At 37.0% G+C, this 23,646-nt stretch overlaps 2 protein-coding genes across 2 annotated transcripts in view; both read right to left on the reverse strand.

Annotated features, from left to right (window-relative positions):
* Nucleotides 1-4,332: 4,332 nt before the first annotated feature.
* Nucleotides 4,333-23,646, reverse strand: part of LOC140163202 (uncharacterized) — a 155,810-nt gene continuing 136,496 nt past the window's right edge. Inside the window, exon 15 of the mRNA XM_072186601.1 lies at nucleotides 4,333-5,790. Coding sequence (XP_072042702.1) covers nucleotides 5,153-5,790 — 638 coding nt within the window. The 3' untranslated portion in view covers nucleotides 4,333-5,152. The remainder of the gene's footprint in view (nucleotides 5,791-23,646) is intronic.
* Nucleotides 17,402-23,646, reverse strand: part of LOC140163295 (uncharacterized) — a 28,270-nt gene continuing 22,025 nt past the window's right edge. The window contains exons 12-15 of the mRNA XM_072186692.1: nucleotides 22,783-23,088; nucleotides 22,369-22,641; nucleotides 20,766-21,074; nucleotides 17,402-17,763 (exon numbers count right to left, since the gene is read on the reverse strand). Of these exons, the coding sequence (XP_072042793.1) occupies nucleotides 17,402-17,763; nucleotides 20,766-21,074; nucleotides 22,369-22,641; nucleotides 22,783-23,088 (1,250 nt within the window). The remainder of the gene's footprint in view (nucleotides 17,764-20,765; nucleotides 21,075-22,368; nucleotides 22,642-22,782; nucleotides 23,089-23,646) is intronic.

A 23,646-nucleotide genomic window follows, 5' to 3' on the forward strand; every position in this document is an offset into this window, starting at 1 on the left:
TATGCCCTGGTCTCTTACAATGAGTACAAGTTACTTTGGCTTTAAATTCAGTCTCAAATTTTGCTCTGTTACCTGAACTCCCTGGGGTCCCTCTACCACCAGCACTATGCTGTGAATTAGACTGAGGTTTCACTTCTTGTGTACCACCCTGATTTGCTCTAGGTTGATTATGGCTGAACCTGTTTGAATAACTTCTGTTATGACTAAATCTACTCCCATTCAATTTGTGAGTTAAGCCATAGTCGTCCGCCATTGTCGCCGCCTCATTTAGCGTCTTAATTTTGCTAGCGCTTTCATCCAAATGGGTTTTAATGTCAACGTGGACACATTTCTTGAACTCTTCTATAAGAACCAATTGCTTAAGTTGGCCGAAATCATCTTTGACTTCTTTTGAACCAAGCCACCTGTCAAACATTTGTTCTTTTACTCTGGCAAATTCTACATGGGTTTGATCTGCTTGCTTTCTTGAATCTCTGAACTTTTGTCTGTATGCTTCAGGCACCAATTCATAGGCCTTAAGGACTGCCTGTTTAACTTCTTCATAATTATTACACTTCTCTATTGGTAGAGCTGAGTAAGTTTCCCTGGCCTTCCCCACAAAACTACTTTGTAACAGTAGGGTCCAATGCTCTGGAGGCCATTTCAAATTTGTAGCTACCTTTTCAAAATGTTGAAAGTACTCGTCAACTTCTTTCTCTTTGAATTTAGGCACAAGCTTTACATACTTTGTAACATCAAACCCTGACTTTGACTTTGAGGAGAAACTTGATGAGTATTTGTCACCTAGCTTAGCCAACTTCTCTTGTTCAAACTCAATTTCTTTTTCTTTCAAATGTGCTTCCAGCGCCATCTTTTCATGGCGCGCTTTGTCTTCCATTGCCATTTTCTGTTTCTCCATATCTAATCTTTCTTGTCTTTCTTGTTTTTCATTCTCTAACTAATTTCCAGTTTTTCTTTTTTATCCATTTCCATTTTCTTTTGGTCCATTTCCATTTTCCTCAATTCTAATTGAATTTCCAACTCTTTCAACTTAAATGCTGAGTCCCCACCAATTTCTACTTCAAGTTTCTCTTCCAAATAGGACTCATCAAAAATATCTTCCCCGACCAAAACATCTATCAAGGCATTTTGATTATTTGCTTTCTTGTAGCTTGCTTTACTTTCAAGTCATAATGTTGGGCAAATGCCAATAAATCAGGCTTCTTCAACTCATCAAACTTCTCCCAATTTATAGTTTCAAGAAACTCTTCTGCTTTGAACTCTGTCATACTGTACTTTCACTTTCAAGACTCAGTAAATGAATGTTAACTTTTTTTACAGTGTATTATCCCGGACGAGCCCCCAATTTTTGTTACGAGTCGCACTTGACTCAAGGCCAAAATCACCTTTTACCCGAACTCACACAAATGCACAACACAAATACACTGTTTATTTAAGCTAACAAAATCTAAGTCTTTAATTGAAAACAGAGTATGATTGGTACATATAATAACAATATCGCATATACAATAAAATCACACAATGACAGTTTTACTCTATGACTACTTAACCAGCTGTCTTCTTGTTGGTGATCCTAGAGTTCTTGCAATGTTCTGGACGACTGATGTAATATATCCTTATTCACTTGTTCTGCGAAAATCAGCGAATTCCATCGTACACTTGCATTTATAAATCCCTGCACATAAAATCCTCATACGAAAATGATGATGCTTCCTCCAATCTCCTTTGCGCTGCTATCTCCACAAATATATCTCCTTGCGCTGCTTTCTCCACAAATATGTCTCCTTGCGCTGCTTTCTCCAAAAATGGTGTTTCTTTCACCAACCACTCTTTTCCAGGGAACAGGTTTCTTTAACACAGCTCCGCTGTTTTTTTGACAGATGCGTGGCCTTCACAAACCCAGCAAACTCCAGCAATTTGACAGAAGAACTTTTAATCCTTTGATGAGGAAGAGCACTTTTGTGTGCTCGCTGTCTTCTTCGTTGCTGTATTAAAATTAGCTCAATTATTCGCTATATAAACTGGTTAAATGTACTTCTTTTTTGAAGCACGAAGACCATCACACACATGTGGAGTTTTCAATCTCACATGACATTCTGTAAAGTCCCACAAAAGCCTCCAGCTTTTTATATCAGTACTCATGCAAAAAATCCCATCATCTATTAATAAACCATTACTTCAATCACATTTTCACAACATTGCTGCAATCTTGGGATTTCCCAATATTAATTATACACATTCACCTTTCACATTACATCACTTCCTGGGGGGTTTTCCTGATGGTGCAATAATGAACTGGGGCTTTCCAAGTTCCAAACATAGCTCTGACTTTGTTTACAATAATTTGGGGGAATTTCCACACCATTATCTTGCACGTACAAGGGGGTTTCCCATCTCATGAAATACTTTCAGCTTGTAAACAAAGTTAAATAATGAAATTAAATCAAATTACTCAGGGCACATCACAACATGAGAAGGTGCAAAGAGCCCCAAATAAAAAAAATTCTTCGCAAACATCAGCAAGACCAAAAGAAAGATAGAATGGGCCAATGATTGATCCCTGTAAAACATAAGCATTGCCGGGTGCAGTGTTAAACGACTGGGCAGGCAGAACAACTTTGATTGATCTATCAGACAGGTAATAGTCTGTCCGATACTTCGTTGGCTCTCATTTTGGAGCAGATTCCGTTGTTAACTGCAGTTGTATTTATTATTTTGGGAAATCCAGAAAATTATATTTTCCAGCAACAAAATTATTATAATGATGATTTTGTTCTCATACTTTTTGGTTTTCAAGCAATATGAAACATTTAATTCATGAAATCACTACATATGTTATATAATCACCCAAGATCTATGTTAAAATTAAATTGAGCTTTGCTTTTAAAATTAAACAATGTTACAACCAAAGAGCAGGACAATTGAAGAGGTGGGTGTAATATAGTCCTAACCCTCATCCTATTTTCAGTGCACTTGTTACTGGTTTCGAATCAATTGCAGTTAAAACTGATAGATTATCATTATATTGTACATATTAAAATAATGTATTATTATTTTACTAGTGAAATTACCACTCGCAATACAAATTTGTTTCGTATGGATGGTTTGACCCATCCACACTCGTCAGTTGCAATGTGTAAAATGACAAAGAATATGTCTTGAGTTTTGATGCGCGCGCAAGAGGAATTAACGCAACCGCGTATCTTAAAGTTGTGCAACATAATACGCGTCTTAAGTGCGTATCCATGTCTGGGCCTACATATTGCTAAACATGCTAAAAGAGCGACTTATTTATAGTTACACAGTAAATGTTTTTTCTATGCCTGCAGCCACTTGCTAGTTCGTTTCTGTGGTTCAAGGTTGACATTTGTGGTTTAGTTATAATAAAGTATTTCTCAGTAATGCATATATTGCATTTTTTGCTGCTGGTAGAGTACGATTTACTTCGAGCAATAATTTTCCATTTGATGGAATGTGATACTTTCTTATCATTAAGGTTCCAGATGTAGTTGCTCAGAGCGGTGGCGTATCTTTGATTTACATTTACATAATCTGTGATTTGATTTACATAATGTGTAATTTTTGCACCAATATGAACTTATTTGTTCCCTGTTTTTCTTCAAAAAATAAATGTGGGTTAGCACTATATTGCCACCGACTTTAAACCTGGGGTTCTAGATTATCTATGAACAACACTTTTGATCTGGAATCATTGAGAACGTGTTTCTTACATCAAAAACGACTAGATCCATCTCAGTAGTTCTAGAAACTATAATTACCGCTGTCTCGTTTGAGGCACCAGCTTCATCACATTTGGATATAAACACAACTTCACGATAATTTGATTTCCTTATTTTCCTTATCTGACATCTTACTTAGAATTCTTGTAGAACAGTATTTCATTGAAATCTGACAACATAATGCCAATCCAAAAAAATCTGGTACAAATTGATATTGAAAATGTTTGATTATTTCCGACTGTATGATTATTTGCCTAAATAGATAAGTTTAACATCATGTTATATACAACATTACATAATTTACATCAGGCTTTTCCAACCCAAGAAGACATGGCTTTAATCTTTGAGGAGTGTGAATTTGTTATGGTTACCTGAATAGGAGTTTCCGTTTGGAATCTAAACCCCCTGTGTTTGAGATTAAGGTCATGTCTTCCGTAGGGGTGTTTGTATTTCGAATAGAATAGCCCATTCTAAAATATAATAGAAACGAGTTAACTGCAATCATTAATTTTCCTTAAAGCAACAATTACTAATACACACCCAAGTATAAATTGTACATGATTCGAATTAAAAATATACAAGGCTCGGGAATGACTATGTATGTTACATTACAATAATATTAAAATCTTCAAAACATTTTCAGCAAAGTTTTACCAATAAAACTCGACATTAGCTAAGTATAATATGTCATTATACATACATTTAGAAACTCACTACATTTGTGGTCAATGTTGGTTGTTGGTATATAACTGTTATTGCTGAATAAATAATGAACCAAGAAATGGAAACAATACAAAATAAAGTTATTTCAAAACAATAGTTCTAAAAATGTAGATAATATTCGAAAGTCTGTGAATAGATTGCTTACACCGTACCGCACCCATATTAATTTTAACACACAGCGGAACCAATCAACCACATACCTACCAACCCCATCCACACTATAAACACAAACATATTTACATAATTGTGCAGCATTATACATTTTACTTTAATTTTAATTTTCATATTTCGACTGCTCAGTGCCAGAAGTGGGTAAGTGCAATAGCTGCCCTGCGAACATTTGGCAATTTACACACAGTATATTGTACTCATTTCTACACATGGGAGCTACATATGGCAGATATTGCACTAACCCACTTCTGGCACTGAGTAGTCAATTTAAACATTGGTACAATTTAACAGCGACCATGGTGCCTGGGGTATATAATTGGTATATCTAAATGTGCACAAATATTTAAGTCACCATTACAACAGTGACTTTGTTTATACGAAATGTTAGTTGCTGATTTCTGTATAATTATAACTGTAGGATACATTATGAATCCAGAAATGGAAAAGATAATACAAAATATTGAATGTGTCTATTGTGATCTGAAATCTCATTTTAGAGATGAGTTGATTGGTATCATTTATGGAACACGTCTGGCCTTCATTATGGAGGTCTTAAGGGATTGGGTGTATTTCCAGTGGTGCCAATACATTCCTGAGGTACTGGTTCCTGTAGGCCCCAAGTACCTGGCATTAAGGTTAGATTGAAGACATCTATTATACCACCAGGCACCTTGAAAGGATTCAGCGCAGTTACTACTACGGCCATCATGGTCCCTATCATACGTAGTAAATGCACTGTTATTATGATAACCCAATGAATCACCAGCATTGCCACTGTATGACCCAAAGGTAAGGACATAATTAGATGACGAGTCACCCACAGCAAATGACTGATACTCAGCATAAGCTTTGTCGCCATCAAATGATTCTAGCTCTACACGTAAGATTGAGGGATTCCCTGACGATGTCAGTAGATGTATGAGTCTGAGACCTGCCCAGTACTCACCATCTACATCACCAAAGCCATTCTCATATTCATTCCAGCCGCGATAGAAGTTTACCGATCCGTCAAATCGGCGCTGGAATACAGTCCACCCACCATCACCATCCATGTCACAGTAAACATTAAATGACAAACCACCACTGGGAGAGATTGTGTAGATGCCAGATGGGTATAAATCTCCATAAGGAACCAGATCAAAGCAATCTCGAATAGCTAATAAAAACAAAATGGAAAACAAGTTAAGAGATGGAGTAAGTAAATGGAGAAAATAGTGATGGTGAGCAGAGAATAACATTATGATAATAGGATACCCACATCTGCTTTAGTTAAGATTTGGGTGCAAAACTTTTAGATATAGTTTCTAAACAAAGATTAAAATATATCTATACACTATGATCTTTTCATTTTACCAGACTGTAATTTCTTAAATTTAGTTGAAAATGCTGTTTTTCTGATATTTTGTTACCAATTCACCATTTTTTATTATTTAAATAGCTATAACATGAGACGTACATTGCGTGTAAACATCATATTTACTGAGAAGAGTCTATGCTGGAAGATTAATAGTTAATATTTGGGTGTAAATGCATTACTGTGATATAATTGTCCTTGTTTTGATCAACAAAAAAAAATTCATGGTCAAAGTTTAGAAGTGTAAGATATCTCATTTAAAAAGTATAAAAATGTTTAATTAAATATCATTTTTTGAATCAGAAAGGTTAATCATGCCAACCAAAGCGTATTTACCTACAACCTCTTGAATATCAAATATCAGCATAAAATGCACGATTTTTACACTTTTAACAATTTTGCAGTTTTTGGCCAAACAGATACACCTTTTCGTCATAGTTTTTATTATCCATTATTGATATAAGAGTCACTTCAATTTAAGGGTATTTAATCACATTTGTCCCAGTTGCCATGGCAACAACCATTTACATATATGTTTAAGCGAGTGCCATCAAAATCGACTGAAAACATGACGTAAAAGTATTTTATATAATAAGTACATTTTCGTCATTTAAGGGCTGGGGTATGAACGTTTGGACGGTATTTATTTTGGGACATTAGAGCACATCAGACATATCGAATTGCATTCTGAATACGAAGAATGTCATTCTGATATCAAATAATTTTGATTTTTTGAAATTCGCAATTTGATACACATTTTATGGCAAATCATTAAAATTGATATTTTGATATTTAACAGTACTTGAAGTAAACTTTATAAATCATATAAATCTGATGATTTATACTTAAAGTGTATGTAGGTGGGATGAAAAGCCGACAATCAATTGAAAATTTTGACCTTTCGTATTGAAGATATGGATTTTTTTTTCCCAAAACACCAAAAAAAATTAGGTGTTTTGGGAAAAAAAAATCCATATCTTCAATATGAAAGGTCAAAATTTTCAATTGACCGTCGGCTTTTTCCTCCCTGCTACATACACTTTAAGAATATATCATTAGATTTATATAATTTACTTCGAGGACTGTTATATATCAAAATTTGAAAAATATCAAATTTTTATAATTTGTCATAAAATTTGTATTATATTGTGATTTAAAAAAATGAAAATTATTTGATATCAGAAAGACATGCTTCGTATTCAAAATGCAATTCGATAGGTCTGAGGTGCTCTTATGTCCCACAAAAAATACTGTCGAAACGCAATAAACGCTCATTTTGGATCCTTTAAAGCCAAAACTGAAAACTACTGCAAAGTATTTACACAGTGATATCAAACATATCCTGTATAATACTGGTATTAAATTTATGAAAATGTTGCATTCGTACAAATGCTAAATTTTCTGTCAGATTCGTATGTTCGAAGAAATGTACATTTTTCGAACATTCACTTTCAACGCCCATCCGATCGATAAGTTTGTCACTGGAAGGCGCAAACTTTGGTCCAAACTTTCCACTAGTATTCGCTGTCGTAGTGCACGTTACAATATGGCCGTTGCCAGGTCAACTGGATCACGCTTTCTTTGTTACGAACCACTGATCGAAATGATCACAACACAAAGCCTATGGCATATCAAAATTCGGAACAGGTGTATGAGCCCAGGCTTGGAGCAGTATCCAATGGTTACTAACGTGCACTACGATAGCGAATATCAACGTGTGTGGGGTAATCTAAATGATCATGATAGACCATGCAATGTTAGCACCTGGTATCGGGACACTTTGGTGGTGTGGGGTGTAAAAATATTGGGAATATCCCCATTCCACGAAGAACAAGAAACTTGAACTCACGCGTTATAGTGTAAAGAGAATGCATCAACGGAATGCAGCATCTATTCATCTGTTGTGTCCGATTTGAGGGCTAACATATTGAAAAATGTTGCCAATCAGTATTCATGAAAGTGTACCTACAACGTTCAGTTTTTGAAATTGGTTGACTTGTGTTTGGCAGGAGTGAAATACTGACTGCGCGTTTTAATTACGTAACGCCTGAAGAATTTGACATCACTGAATGGCTGCCTAGTGCTGTTTTGTGTTTAGTTTCTATAATAATTATTATTACACTTATTTATTAATGCCTTTCTTTTCCTTTCTCTGCACTTATTCTCTACTAGGCCTACACTTTAGCACTCTCTCGTTCTCCTTCTCTAACTCCCCGCTCCACCCTCTTTATTTATTTTTCTGTCTCTCCCTCTCATTCAAATTTGTCCTTATCTTTCTTTTTATTTATTTATTTCTCTTTATTTAGTCTCGGCTAGACTATTGTTTTTTCAGTGGTTTCTTCTTCTTCTTCTTCTTCTTCTTCTTCTTCTTCTTCTTCTTCTTCTTCTTCTTCTTCTTCTTCTTCTTCTTCTTCTTCTTCTTCTTCTTCTTCTTCTTCTTCTTCTTCTTCTTCTTCTTCTTCTTCTTCTTCTTCTTCTTCTTCTTCTTCTTCTTCTTCTTCTTCTTCTTCTTCTTCTTCTTCTTCTTCTTCTTCTTCTTCTTCTTCTTCTTCTTCTTCTTCTTCTTTCTTTCTTCTGTCAACATTTGATATAATTTGCTCTAGCTCCTTCATTATTTGACTGGGATCCTCACAGATTTGGAGTTCAAGGTCATACAGGGGACAAAAAGGATTGATTACTAAAAATCACTTTAAAATTCAATATTTACTGCAATTAAGTGATGTGATCATCAGAATAATGCCAAAGTGCTCCAAGCATTATGCTTATATACGATTGTAATCAAATTTGGCTTTAACATGGAGGAGGGGTCTGTTTTGGGGTCAAAAGGGGTAAAAATCTAAAGTTTGTCCAATTTTAATGAAAATTAGTATAATGTGCTCTAGATATGATTCAAAATATATTGGAGGTCATTTCAAGGTCACCAGAGGTTAACCAGGCCAAGGTCAAAAGGGGTAAAATTCCAAAGTTTGTTTAATTTGAATGAAAATTAGTATATGTGATGTTGATATGATGCAAAACATAATGGAGATCATTTCAGGTCATCGGAGTCATTTCAAGTTCACGGCTAGACTTCGTAGCCTTATGAGGCTGCAACGTATCTAGTTCTTTCTTTTCATGTCTTCCTCTTTCTCTCTTCCTCCAGGCCCTCTTTCATTCTCCATATCCCCTCCTCTCCTCTTCCTACCTCCTCCCCTACGACAATGTTTCTATACCAATCTTCTTCTTAAAATAAAATTAAATGGAAATTCGTGAAAAACGTTAATAGGCATATGAACCTGTAGCCTTAATACATTCTGATTGATTACTAGGCATATGATCCTGTAGCCTTAATACATTCTGATTGATTACTAGGCATATGAACCTGCAGCCTTAATACATTCTGATTGATTACTAGGCATATGATCCTGTAGCCTTAATACATTCTGATTAATATTTTTGACATTTACCAGTTCTCGAAGTAAACTTTATAAATCTAATGATATGTGCATACTTTATGTATATAATGTAACTGGTGTGATGTGTCCTGAGTAATTTAATTTGATTATCTTTGTTTACAATTAAAATCTATGTCATTAGACATTTTAGGGATTCCCTTCTCAGCAAATTGAATGGATAGCTGGGACTTCACCTTTTCAGTGTGTTGCACAATTGGAAAGTCCCCTGAGATTGTAAAGTGAAAATGATGTCACGGAATTCCCCTGAGGAAGTGATGTAATGAGAAAGGTTAATGTTATAATTAAGGATTGGGAATTCCCAAGATCACATTTGGCTATTAATATTTGGGATCTCCCACTGCTTGGTATATAAGAAAATGTAAACACAACTATTCACAGTTGATAGTGTTGATCTGGGCTAGCTAGCTAATATGCTTACAGTCCAATTCCTTCAAAAAAAAAAGGAAATTACGAACCAGAATTAATTTAAGTAGTCAATGCACTACTACATGCCAGTGTTGTCGGAGAAGATCTAGAATACGTCAAAGAGCGTACTTCTTCCAAGAAAGGAATATATATTCTTCTGTCGAATCGCTGAAGTCTGGTTCATGCATAGATTGTCCAAATATAATGATCTATGGTTTTTGATACAACACAGTTGTCAAAATAAGTGGGGACAACTGCATCGCAGTCCTGCTTCCTGAAGATATAGTGTGAAAGGTGGAAATAGCACCAAGTTTGGCGAAAGCAGCGCAAGGAGTTAAGTTTGGCGAAAGCAGCGCAAGGAGTTAAGTTTGGAGAAAGCATCGCAAGGAGACACATTCTCCGATAAAGCGTTCAAGTTTGGTCTCGGGAATTGCAAAATTCCAACCACGAAGAATTCATGAAAATCATTCAGAATCGTAAAATTTAATAGTTTCAGAGCACAAAACAATGCTTGGGTGATTTTTCATTGGGGTAACGTATCTGTGGTAACGTATCTGTGAAGCCCTTTCACACTTTTGTCTTAATCGTGCAAGTGTAAAATCAGTCATCACCCAATGTACTAAAGTCTGGTATGGTTTTTGGCTTCATTTATCTCAGCGTTTTTTCCGAGGGGAGTAGAATTTAGGTAACGTATCTGTGACAACATGAACGTAACGTCAGGATTTTTTGCCATTAATAGACCTGATTTTTTTTTACTTTGAAACCATTGTGTTATGTACCACATATGTAATATAACTATGGAGCCTGCTTGATCCATCACATATGAGAACATTCACATAGCCAATTATTTTGACAGATTGCTATCCATTAGAAATATGGTAACGTTTCTGTGAACAATATTGGCGACATCATCTCAAAGACCTGTTGGAAAAAATGTAAAACCTGCGTTGTGATGTTTTATACTTTATAATTAGGGCATGATACCTGCTAATGAAAAGTACCTATAATCCATTATTATGCGCGCATGTATAGCGAACAGGGACACATTATAAGGAACGCACCTTGGCTGGCGACATGGAGGAAAACAATCCATATGCATAATCAGCTTTATTGTTTTATACTTTCTAGGCATGTTACAACTTCTAGCCCCACACATTTTAGAAAGCAATTCCTAAGTATTAGTTATATTAATAAAAGTCATTTCTTTCTGACGGAACAAGTCTGCATACGACTTGAAACTATGAGCGACACAGATTTGGCTTTTTGAACACTTTATCGGAAAATGCGCCAGGAGATTTGTGTGAGGATTTTATTCACATGGATATTTATCAATGCATGTGTACAAAGGACTTCGCTGATTTTCGCATGGCAAGAGAATAAGGATATACATCAGCCGTCCAGAACATTGAAATAACTCTTTATGATCATCAAGAAGAAGAAGAATGCTGGCTAAGTACTAAATAGTTAAAGAGTGATTATATTTTATTATTGTGTATGTGCATTTGTTGTCATATATTGTACCAATTAAAACTTGCTTTCAATTAAAGACTTAGATTTTGTTAGCTTAATCAAACAGTGTATCTGTGTTGTGCATTCGTGTGAGTTCGGGTAAAAGGTGATTTTGGCCATGAGTCAGTACGACTCGTAACACTGGGAAGAAAAGCCGTCTATCATTTTAAAATTTTACGTCTAAAATTTCACGTGTTTTGGGGAAAAATGTATATCTTCAAATCAAAAGGTCAAATTTTCAATTGATCATCTGCTTTTCATCCCAGCTACATACTCTTTAAGTACATATCATTAGATTCAGAAAGGTGACTTCGAGGACTGTTAAATATCAAGAGTTATCAATTTTAATAATTTGCCATAAAATGTTTATTATATCGCGAATTTCAAAAAATCAAAATTATTTGATATCAGAAGGACATTCCTCGTATTCAGAATGCAATTCGATATGTATGATGCACTCTCATGTTCCACAAAAAATACTGTGCAAACGTTGCTATCCGATCCCTTAAAGTCATAATGTACGATTTGTATGTTTTTATTCTGTTCCCAAAATACTGAAATAATATTAGTAATAACTGCCGGGAAGGATCTGCGCAACAGTGCATTTTAAACAAAAATATCAAGGTAAAGTGAAACCTCCACTTGCTATTTTGGGTGTTTAACATGGAGTTCTATGAGGGACTAAAGTTGCTCTGTTGACCTACAAACACAACGAATTTGGCTGATTCCATTCAAGTGCAAAATGGGACTTGTCTAAACGTTACAAAAATGCTAAATAATCAGGTTTAAAAAAATAACCAATTTCATAGTATAAGATCGTACATTATTTAATACATTCTGATGCGTAATTTATCAGCAAGGGCATTCAGTTTATATAAATATAGCGCCTAAAGTCAGATGGGTGATAAACAATTGTACATAGACAGCTAAAGCCTTCTATATTAAACCACCTGGGAATGCATCAGGATGTATTCTCTCTACACTACGCTTGAGTTGCATGTGACCCAGGGTATTAACAATATAACTTTTCATCTGCGTACCGCTTATATTGTAACAAAAGCCGATTTGTTTAAAAGTGACCCATTTTTACCGAATTTAGGATCTTTAAAATGAGATAATTAAATCAAGAGGGAGGATGTTTGTAACAGAGAAGCACTCAGAAAGAAAAATTCAGATTGCACAAGAGTGAAATAATAGAACTGAAAAATTATATTTTTAGTTCCTCTTACATGAAAAATTCATGTTCATGAATTTATTATTTTAACTTTAGTTATATTACCCCAGAGTTTGTATTTAAGTATATTTGTGATATTCCAAACAATAAGTCACCTGATATGGATTGTGTTAGTGTCAAGTTGTTGGAACTATATAGCTGCACCTTATTGTTGTAATAATTCTATATACATATATCTGTAATCTTTCTCTATGTACATAGGTTTATTCAACAAATTGGAAGTTGGCCCAATTGGCCCAATTTTTAAGGCAGGTGGTTAATTGAATATATGAATACAAAAGTCACCGAAGTCCATACTGTGGCCAAATTGAGTTAAGCATGGGAAATTGTTGCTATACATAGGTCTTTCATATGTTTGAAAGAACAACTCAAATTCATCCTCTGTGTCTATTGAGCATGTGAAAAAGAGCATGTATGAAAGAATCACCCAATTCCATGATTTGAGTCTTGTAACACATTGATTGAAATCCAGTATGTATAAAAGTCCACTTGTAACACATTCATTGCTAGCGAGTGACTTTTGAAAAAAAAATGGGTTTAATAAAGGAAAGTGTGTGGTTTATATTACATGGCAGAATGCTTATCAACATTATACATACCTGTGTGCTTTATTTTGTATTATCTTACTACCCTTATAGTGGTAATCTCATTCTAACATTGTTGCCTTTGTATATGATTCAAAAAACCACCCAAGTCCAAAATTTAAAATGAACCCCACGAAGTCCCTGAAATGCTAATCGTCATACCTAATACAGGTTAATCCACTCATTTGCACGTAAAATTTACCATATTGACCAGGTAAATCTAACCGAAGGAATTCAAATGATACACAGGTTTTTCTCTCAAAATTACTTCCCATGGACTTGGGTGGCTTTTGTATTCATGTATTCAATTAGATGTTGGAAATGTAGGCATATTTCTGCCTTGCTCCTCATTTCCAAAATCATGAAAGAGTTACACATAATCAATTATATTATACTTCTATGTGTATTATATCAGAGAACCGGTCAATAGCAACTTCTCTAAATGTTGGATATGGATAATGGCCAAGTCACTGGTTCAATATTTCTTGATCTCAAAAAGGCTTTTGATTGTGTTAACTACTATCCTTTGAAAGGTCAACACTTGAGTGGTTTAAATCATATCTTGGTAATAAAGCGCTAGCTGTCAACATTAACGCCACGTTATCTGATTTTAAGAACATTAAGAAGTCAAAGAAGATCCGAAAAAGTCAAGAAGAAGAAGAATGTTTGACTTGGCACCCCCGGATTCGAACCTTTGACCCCCCGCATGCCAACCACACGATCACGGACCGGTACACACGGGTTATTGCTGCCCGGCCAGCAATTCCGTGAGCATATAACACTTCGGGTGATTGCGTCATCGCAGACCCTGGGATTCATGCATGCGCAGAATGTTTCATCGTAAGATTTTGTAAGAGTTTTGGGTGTTAGGGTTAATATCAGAAGACCTAGATGTAAATGAGGGACTTACAAACACAATCCTAGATTGTGCTTTGGAGACAGCAGGGTAAAAAAAAAAAAAAGATTGACAAGATTTCAAAATTTTGAAATGATGAAAAAGAGACGGGAAATGAAGAACACGATTGGAATTCAACATATCGGGTACACAGAATTATTCCTAAGGAAGCGAATGACAAATGAAATCCGAGCACACAACATAAAGATGATCCAGAAAACTTTTGAACATAAACAAACGCTACAAGAAAGCCAAGCAAGGACTTGCCACTGGAAAATCTCAAATTATAGCACTGAAGGGGACAGACGGAAACATAATCTCAGACAGAGAACTAGTCATCAAGCGGGTAGAAGTGTTCTACCAAGATATCTACTCCAGCAAAGTCCAAATAACTCCACCAATTATAGACGTTGAAAGTGCAGGAGAGAATACACCACCAATTGGAGTGGACGAAGTTGAAAAATCTCTCAATGACATGAAAAGAGCACCAGGAGAAGATGGAGTGCTAGTTGACATTCTCAAAGGTGGAGGCGGCGCAGTAAAGGCAGAGCATGCAAAGCTATTCACACTATGTATCCAGACTAACCGGACACCGGACAGTTGGAATAATGCCTTTATAATTCTCATCCACAAGAATGGGGACATCAAAGACTTGAACAAGTACAGGCCAATCAGCTTACTCTCAATCACCTACAAACTTTTCACCAAAGTTCTCACAAATCGGATCACCAACATCCTTGACTTCAACCAACCCAGGGAACAGGCGGGGTTTCGGAGCGGCTATTCTACCCGGGATTCTACCATCATGACCATGGATCACCTTCATGTCGTAAACCAAATTGTTGAAAAGCCACTGTGCCTTGGATTCATTGAGTACGAAAAAGCTTTTGATAGCATTGAGATCCAGGCAGTAAGATAAGATAAGATATCTATCCAACGATGGGTGCGACAAGGTGATACCATTTCTCCTGAACTGTTTAATGCAGCACTTCAAGAAATCACACGTCAACAACAACAACAACAATAACAACAACAACAACAACAACAACGCACTTATATAGCGCCCAACACCAAAAAGGCCTCTGGGCGCTTAACAAAAGATAAAACTTACAACTACAACATAGAAAGTACATATTAAAAACTACCAATTAAAAACCAGAAAAGCAGCAAAAATATTTACAACGGGTTGTCAAACAAAAAAAGTCTTTAAAAGTCTCTTGAAGATGGCGAGACTGCCCGCTTTCTGGATGCGTGCAGGCAGCTTGTTCCACAAAGTTGGCGCGGTAACGGAGAATACCCTTTCACCGTAGTAGGCCGTCGAAACCTCGCGACTGGACGGCACATTAAGAAGCAGTTTTGAGTTTGACCGACGAATGCGTTGGGGAACATGAACTTTGATGAGATCAGATATGTAAGATGGTGCCATACTATGTAGTGACTTATATGTGAGTAGAAGAAGTTTGAAGACGATACGATCCTTGATTGGAAGCCACTGAAGCTCACGACGACGAGAGGTGATGTTGCAGTCTTTCTTGACACAAGTAACAAGACGGATAGCACAGTTTTGAACACGTTGAAGTTTTTCGAGAATTGAAGCAGGAAGTCCTTAGAGAAGGATGTTGTTGGCATCCAAACGCGAGGTCACAAAGGCGTGAACAAGGCGTTTGGCTGTTGATCTGTCGATATACTTCCGAATCAGGCCAATCTTGTGGATGGCATGGCAAGCAGAGCAGCATACATTTTTAACGTGAGGTGCAAGAGTCATGTGATTGTCCATTTCGACACCAAGATTTCTGGCTTCCTTGACGATGCTATTAACTTCAGACTGGCCTATGGTAAGAGATGAAATCGATGGCGTATCTTTCACAAAACGACATATGAACAATTTCTGTTTTGGTGTCATTCAATAGAAGGTAATTTCACGTTGTCCAGGATTTTACATTGCGAGCGCAATTTTCCAGCCTACTCAACTGGCCAGGCATTTCTTCCAGGGTAAAGTCAACATCATCATCACCGGTGATAACATCCTCTAACGGAGCAGAATATATGGTGAATTTAAAGGGCCGCTCACTGACCCCGGAGGAACACCATAGTGAAGGATATGATTGGCAGAAGAACTGTCACCTACAGCAACATATTGCTTGCGATCAGAAAGGAATGAGGTAGCGATCCCTCAGCCGCCTTAGAAGGATGTGGTGGTCAATAGTGTCGAAGGCGGCCAAGAGATCAAGCAGAACAAGCACAACGTTTCTATGGTAGTCCAGTGCACGAAGAATGTCGTTGTGCACACGGAGTAGTGCAGTTTCTGTAGAATGGCACTTGCTATACGCGGATTGCAACTTCCTATAGAGACCGTTTTGCTGCATAAAGTCTTGCAACTGTGTCACTACTGCACGCTCAACCACCTTAGAGAGAAATTTCAAGTTGGATATTGATCTATAATTGCCGAGATCCTCCGGATCTTTGCCAACCTTCTTTATCAATGGTGTCACACGCGCAATTTTATAGGAGGATGGAAACGTTCCCGATTGCAGCGACAGATTGACGATCTTAGTAATACAGGACAGGAGCTCAAGAAAACACGCCTTTAACAGCCAGGTCGGAATACAGTCTGATTGACAAGACGACGATGGAGCTTTCATCACGATAGTACGCACCTGTTCCTAAGATACCTGTGCGAATTTGCAGAAGGTCGATTGATGCAGAGGTGTTTCGGGAGTGGAGTCCGTACGCGAGATGTTATCTAGCTTGTCGGCGAAGTCGTTAGCGAGTTGCTCTTCATTGTCATGAGAAGAAAGTATCTTAGAAGTGTTTGACGAGCAGATTTTGTCTACTTCGCGGAAGAGCTGGCGACTGTCAAGGTTGCAGAGCTTAGATTTATGATAGTTAGTCTTAGCTGTGTCCATGCATCACGAAAAATCTGCTTATGAACTGTCAGGCCAGATTCTACATATTGACGCTCACATCAAAGTGTGTACAAAGCGAATCAATTTCGTCCTTGGGATCGGTAACCACAGGCGAAGTAACAATATACTGTTTGAAATCTTCAAGTTGGATTTCGCGTAGCTAACGGAATGTCACAGTCCGTTTGGTGGCAGGTGGTCGTGACATATTCAGAAGACATTTCACTGCGGCGTGATCAGAAGGCAAACTCGCATTCAGCTTGATGTCCGAAGCGATTGAATCAGAAGTCTTTGTGATGAGAAGATCGAGCAAATGACCATTCTTATGAGTTGGGACCAGGACATGCTGCTCAAGAGAACTGGACTCAAGACGATTTCTCATAGTGATTGCATCGCGATCATCGGGAACATCCATATGCACGTTAAAGTCACCACCGATCACAGCGGGAGTAGTTTAATATAGTAGACACGGATTCTACAAGCGTGGAAAACTCAGTGAAGAACAAACCAGAATTCAGTTTATTCACTTTAGATGGTGGTGGTCTGTAGATGGATTTACGCCATTTACGTTCAAATGTCCCGCGTTTAATTTCCTTAGTTTTGGTCAACAGACGAACAGCCGAAGAGTTTGAGGAAACGGTCAAATCGATATGCTCGAACGATTCGAAGCTAGGTGGTGTATTGACAATGATCTTGAAGCCTTTCCGAAGCAAAACGCCAACGCTGCCTCCACCTCTGGTCAACTGTGGAATATGGTGGAATTCATGATCCGGAAGAGCGTTTTCCAGGTCTGATAACAGACGCGTGGGTTTAGCATGATCAGGTTTTAGTCAGCTCTCAACTATCGCAAGGATATCGAGCTTGTTCGATATAACAAAGTCAATAAGCGATGGAGCCTTTGCAGGAGCTTTCATGGACCGAGCATTCCAAACGGCATATTTAGTAGACGGCGAACACGGGTTTTGTTTTGGAACACCCTGTAAATTGAGCAAATTGACAGTTCTAGCTTTTTGATGTGGATCAAAGTTTCTGTTAATATGAGATGTTTCGATTTTGCGGGGCTTGTTAACACCTGCACGACAGCCGCGTCGCTTCGCAGTAATGTTTAATTCTTTCAGTTTCAAAAATGTTTCATCATTCAAACGATATAGGTTCTTATTATTTTTGATATGCTTTCCAATGTTGAACAGCACTCTCCTACTGTACGTAAATGGACGCATTGTGATAAAATCCCGGGGGATAAAATGCAAACAAGTGATTGACCGGTGATCAACTTCGCAAAAGTTCTATACAGACAAGTGACCAATTGACCAAAAGGTAACCGATCAAGAATCGATCCAGAGACGAAAATATAGTGTGCTTTGATTACATGGCAATGCAATGCAGTCAGGAGAAACTCATATGTGATGCGATCAAGCAAAATCAGTCGGAACTCGGAAATATTGATTTTGAGATATAGCCAATCAAAGGAAATATTTCTTTTTGTTTTCTGTTGTTTTGGAAACTCTTGAATTGCTCATATATTTGGAACTGACTGTTCAATTGCAATGGAGTTTCTGCAAAATGCAACTTTGCAAATGTTTGTTACTATCCTATAAGAAACTGAAAATTTATTATTTCCGAGTTCCAACTGATTTTGCTTGATCGCATGACATCACAAATGTTCCACTAGCAATAATGATGAATCAAAAGTTACTTGAGTACTTACGAAATGTTCCAGTGTAAAAATTATGACAAAAGTTCGAATCTAAAGATCATAAAAGAAGGGTTTTGCAGAGCTATTTTCTCTCGCCAGCTGCCGTGTAGGGCGCCATCATGTACTGGGAAAGTAAGGGCATCTGCATAAAACGGAGACAACCTAAATAACCTACGGTTGGCAGATGATATAGTCATAATATCAAACAATGCCAAAGATCTAAAAGAAATGATCAATGATCTGAATCAGAGAAGTAATCAAGTGGGACTAAAGATTAACATAAAAAGACGAAAGTCATGTCCAACCAGTTTGCCACAGAACAGCTGGTCATGGTAGAGAACACAGGAATAGAAAAGGTGGACCAATATGTGCTTAGGACACCTAATCAACATGACTCACAATCACATGGATGAAGTAAAAAGGAGGACTGGTTGGCTGGTTGGTGTGCATTTGGTAAGCTCAATGACATCATGAGAAGTAAGATGCCAACTTGTCTAAAACGAAAGGTTTTCAACCAAATGGGTATTACCAGCCATGCCCATGACTAACGGAACTTAAACATGGATAGAAAAACAGTGGTATGGATCAGGAGCCAAACAGAAGTTACATACATAATCCACACAATAAAGATGAAGAATTGGCATTGGGCTCGCCATCTTGCAAGATCAACAGATAATAGATGGACAAAGAATGATGTCACAGAATGGAGGCCTTGGCTGGGCTCAAGACACTAAGGCAGACAGAAAGTCAGATCGAGGGGTGAGATATCAAGTTTCATAGGGATCAGGTGGATGACAAAAGCAAATGACAGGAATCTTTGGTGCCAACCTGTGGACGCTTTTGTCCTGCAGTGGGCTGAATACGGCTGATGACGATAATGAATATTAGCATTCCACAACCCTCTATTTTAGGTCCTCTTCATTTTAGGTTTATTTAGTCTTTCTAATAGTGTTGATTGCAAATGTACTCTGTATGCCGATGATACCACATTACTATGTACTGCTAATAAATCTTCTACTCTTCAATCAAAGCTACAATATAATTGATCTAAAATTATTGTTTTAAGATTTATAATCTTACATTGATCATTAAGAAAACAGAGGGGTTAGAATACTTAAAGGACATTAAATGCTACAATACTTAATATGCTACAATAATGATTCTATTGTGTTACATTTAATCCTATCATGACTTGCTTTGATCATATTAATGAAATGTTTTGCTAAAATTTGAAAACAACCAGCACGATATTGAAATCTTGCATGTAAGATTATGCTCGGTACTTGTAAATATTTTCGTTAATGTTGATATTAATGTTGTATAAAGAATTATTGCATAAAAGAACCCCAGCTGGCTTAAAACAATTCTCACAGACATTTAAGTTATTGGAATCTTTCGCAGAAATTGTAATGCAAAGTTTAAATCTTTTAAAACTTCAATATTAATGTTGCATGGTATCAAAAATCACACGTTAACTGTAAGCACTTGGTCATTGTCATTTGTTGCTCAAATGTTCTTTGGAAACTTAAAATATTTGCATAACCTGAAGAATTAAACTTGGAAAGCTTCTAATTGCAGAAATCAAAGTTTTCTCGGACAAAATGTTATCATCTTCAGTGAAAGCATGAATAACATAACACCGTCGGATTATAAAATAGATAATGTGGACTAAATTTAATGAGATAGACAAACTTTCGGAAGCGGTGCGCGAGTATGAAAAAACGCATGTGCTCAAACTTGGAATGAACTGCATTGATGCGCGCATTATGTAATCGTTAATATCTTCGCAACCAGTCAACCGAATCAAATAAAATGTTCGTATGTGATGCACAATAATTTTTTATTTCTATGTCTACTTCTCGACTTACGTTCAATTCTATTCACTCACTATACTCGTCCAGGTTTTGGTATTCGGCTGTCTGCAGGTTTTACCAGTAGTGTATATGATTGAATGGTGGGCTATGTATCACCGTACCAGTGTTCGGGATCATGCTTTTTTCGTCATCGCTCGCAAATAACACTATCTCACCTCACATTAACATATCATTTTAAGCTAAACTTTTCAATGCAATGTGAGTTTGAATAAAATGGCTTACGTGTTGTAAAAAGCAGTGGAGGTATCCCTAGATCATAAGGCTCAGGCTCTCCTTGTCCTTCAGTTTCTATAACTGCCCGAGTTTCAATGACATACGTCGTATTTGGTTTCAATCCTGGAATCGTGTAATTGGTACCAGCTTCAGCAGGAACATAAACAGTTTGTGAAGGCCCGCCATCTTGTGGAGTTAATGTGACCTCATAGTGTGTGATGTTTCTTGGAGGGTTGCTTTCTAGTGCCGGCGGAGGCTTGTCCCAACTTAATACAACGGACCCTACTGCTACATTGGCAACAGATGGTGACGGTATATCTGAAACGAATTGTTTCCCCCAAGAGTTTTAGAATTAGCAGCATGATGGGGGTTGTGTGTGATGTGTCGACCATGGACCGAAACAAAACAAAAAAACAAGATGTAGGCCGTTATTTCTCACTCTCGTAAACATATTTGCGTGAATCAAAGTTGATTCTAGCAAAAATTTGTAGTTTACACAGAGGATGCAATTAAATGGTTAAACTGTTAAGTAAAACAATTAAAACACAAAAATCCTTCCCTGTTAAATCACCAAAATAGACCATACGATTTGTCTTACACCAACGCTACGAAATATGCTTTATATTATGAGTTTATAAATTAGGTACAAAGGCTATGACCACTTCCTACCCGTTATGTTCTTATTTAGGTTTGACGTAGGTATTCAGGAGAATTGCAACATGGAATTAAAGTAGGATAGTCTCTGATATAAAGAATGTTATTCAAAGAGCAACGGAGATGTTTAGATATTCCATTGGGTATATCATTTCGTAGAATGATTTCAACATTTTCCGTTTTACATAGTGGCGTATAGAGCTAGTTATTATCCAATAATAGTTATTTCTGATTAACTATTAAAGATACAGTTTATTAGTTTGAGCCTTAAATTTCAATTACAAATGGAATCGGGTCACTGAGAGACAACCGTGGAGGAGTATCAACTCCAGGGGGGGGGGGGGACACTTCAATATTAAATGGATATAGGTGTAGGGCTGGCACTTTCGCACTAAGGGGCATTCGGTGAGAGCAAAATGTAAACATATGGGGTCATTGGATGAGAGCATGATTTTTGGCATTCGGTGAGAGCAAAATGTAAAAAATATGGGGTCATTGGGTGAGAACATGACCTTTTTTCTTAAATGGAATCTTTGGGTGAGAGCCGAACCAGCGCCACAAAAACCTCGAAAATCGAATTTCTAGTTCTAAATGGCTTCAAATTTCATTGTTTTTTCAAAATGAGTAACAAAATCAGTAATAAATGAAAGTTGCTGTTCAAATTGAACTTGTAAGGGTCTTTGGGTGACAGATCAAATGGAAAAATAGGGGTCTTTGGGTGACAGAGCATGTGCTTGTAAAAGAAATATGGGGTCTTTGGGTGACAGCGAGCTGAAAAAGGGGGTCTTAACAGCCCTACATACGCGTCACCTCCAAAGTTGGAGTGCCCCCCCGGGTATCGACTCCGATACTAGTAGCATATCCTTCAAAAACGTTTTGAACGGAAACGTATTTTGTCCTTCACGTACGCCACTTTGTGTTGCGACCGACGATTTTAAAAACCTACTTATTAGCTTACCGACATCGCAAATTTGAGTTTCATCGCTGTTATCTCTACATTGATTTCGCCCATCACAGACATTGTCTGTATCTGTACATAATCCATTTAAACAAAGGAATTGGAATGGACAGGTAGCACAGAAAGCTTCGTCTTCATCACTGCCATCAGCACAGTCATCAAACCCATCACACGCCCATACTTTGGAAACACACGTTCCATCGGCGCAGAAGAATTCATCTGGTGCACACGTTGTAGCTACAGTAGAACTTTGCGCTGTTGTTTGAGCAAATACTAAAAAATATAAACATAAACATACAAATTCTTTTATAAAGGTATAAACGTTATAGAACTTCACATATGTCTATTTAAGATGAATTTTAGTACGTTCTTAAATAAATTATGACTTTTAATATTTTCACGTCTGTAGCTTACACGTTTCGAAAACCTGCGGAGGTATTCCAAGATCATAGGTCTCAGGGTCTCCTTGTCTTTCAGTTTCTATGATTACACGAATTTCAATGTCATACATTGTTCCTGGTGTCAATCCTGTAATCGTGTAATTTGTACCGGCTTCAGCAGGAACGTTAACAGTTTGTGAAGACCCGCTATCTTGTGGAGTGAATGTAACAGTATAGTGTGTGATATTTGGAGGGTTGCTTTCTAGTGCCGGTGGAGGCGTGTCCCAAATTAGTAAAACGGACCCTACTCCTACATTGGCAATAGATGGCGATGGTAAATCTGAAACGAACATTTTAATGAGTTTAACACTTAACTGCATTAGGGTGGACTCATGAGTTTGAAGCTGTTTGACGAACATTGCTGTGTGCATGTAAAATCAGGGGAAATTGCTAAAAAATTAATTTATTTACACTAGATTTTAGGGACTTTGATGGTAATTTTCTAAAAGAGCTTTTGTTGTGAAAGTAACCTTTTGTTAAAAATAGGAAAAATTTCTGCTGAAATTGATAATTTTGAAGGCATGTATACAATTGTAGGTAAATGCAAAACTATTTTGACATCCTCAAAAAAATCAGTTAATATCATAAATATCTTTTTGCTCAATGACCAAAGACCAAAATTGTATGCGATGTTCCTGATAACACTACAAAATGTGCTCTTTAAATATGCTTTTGAATAATATTATCTAACCCATCCCAAAAAGAAAATATTCAGTTTGAGTTTGGTCCATAAGTCAAAAAGGGTGTTAAATCACAATCTACCAAAAGTATGTTACAGATAAGTTTATTCCGCAAATAATAAAATTAATATTGAATCTGTTCATCTTGACTTACTATT

Source organism: Amphiura filiformis, chromosome 10 (assembly GCF_039555335.1).
Source record: "Amphiura filiformis chromosome 10, Afil_fr2py, whole genome shotgun sequence".
Lineage (NCBI taxonomy): Eukaryota > Metazoa > Echinodermata > Ophiuroidea > Amphilepidida > Amphiuridae > Amphiura > Amphiura filiformis.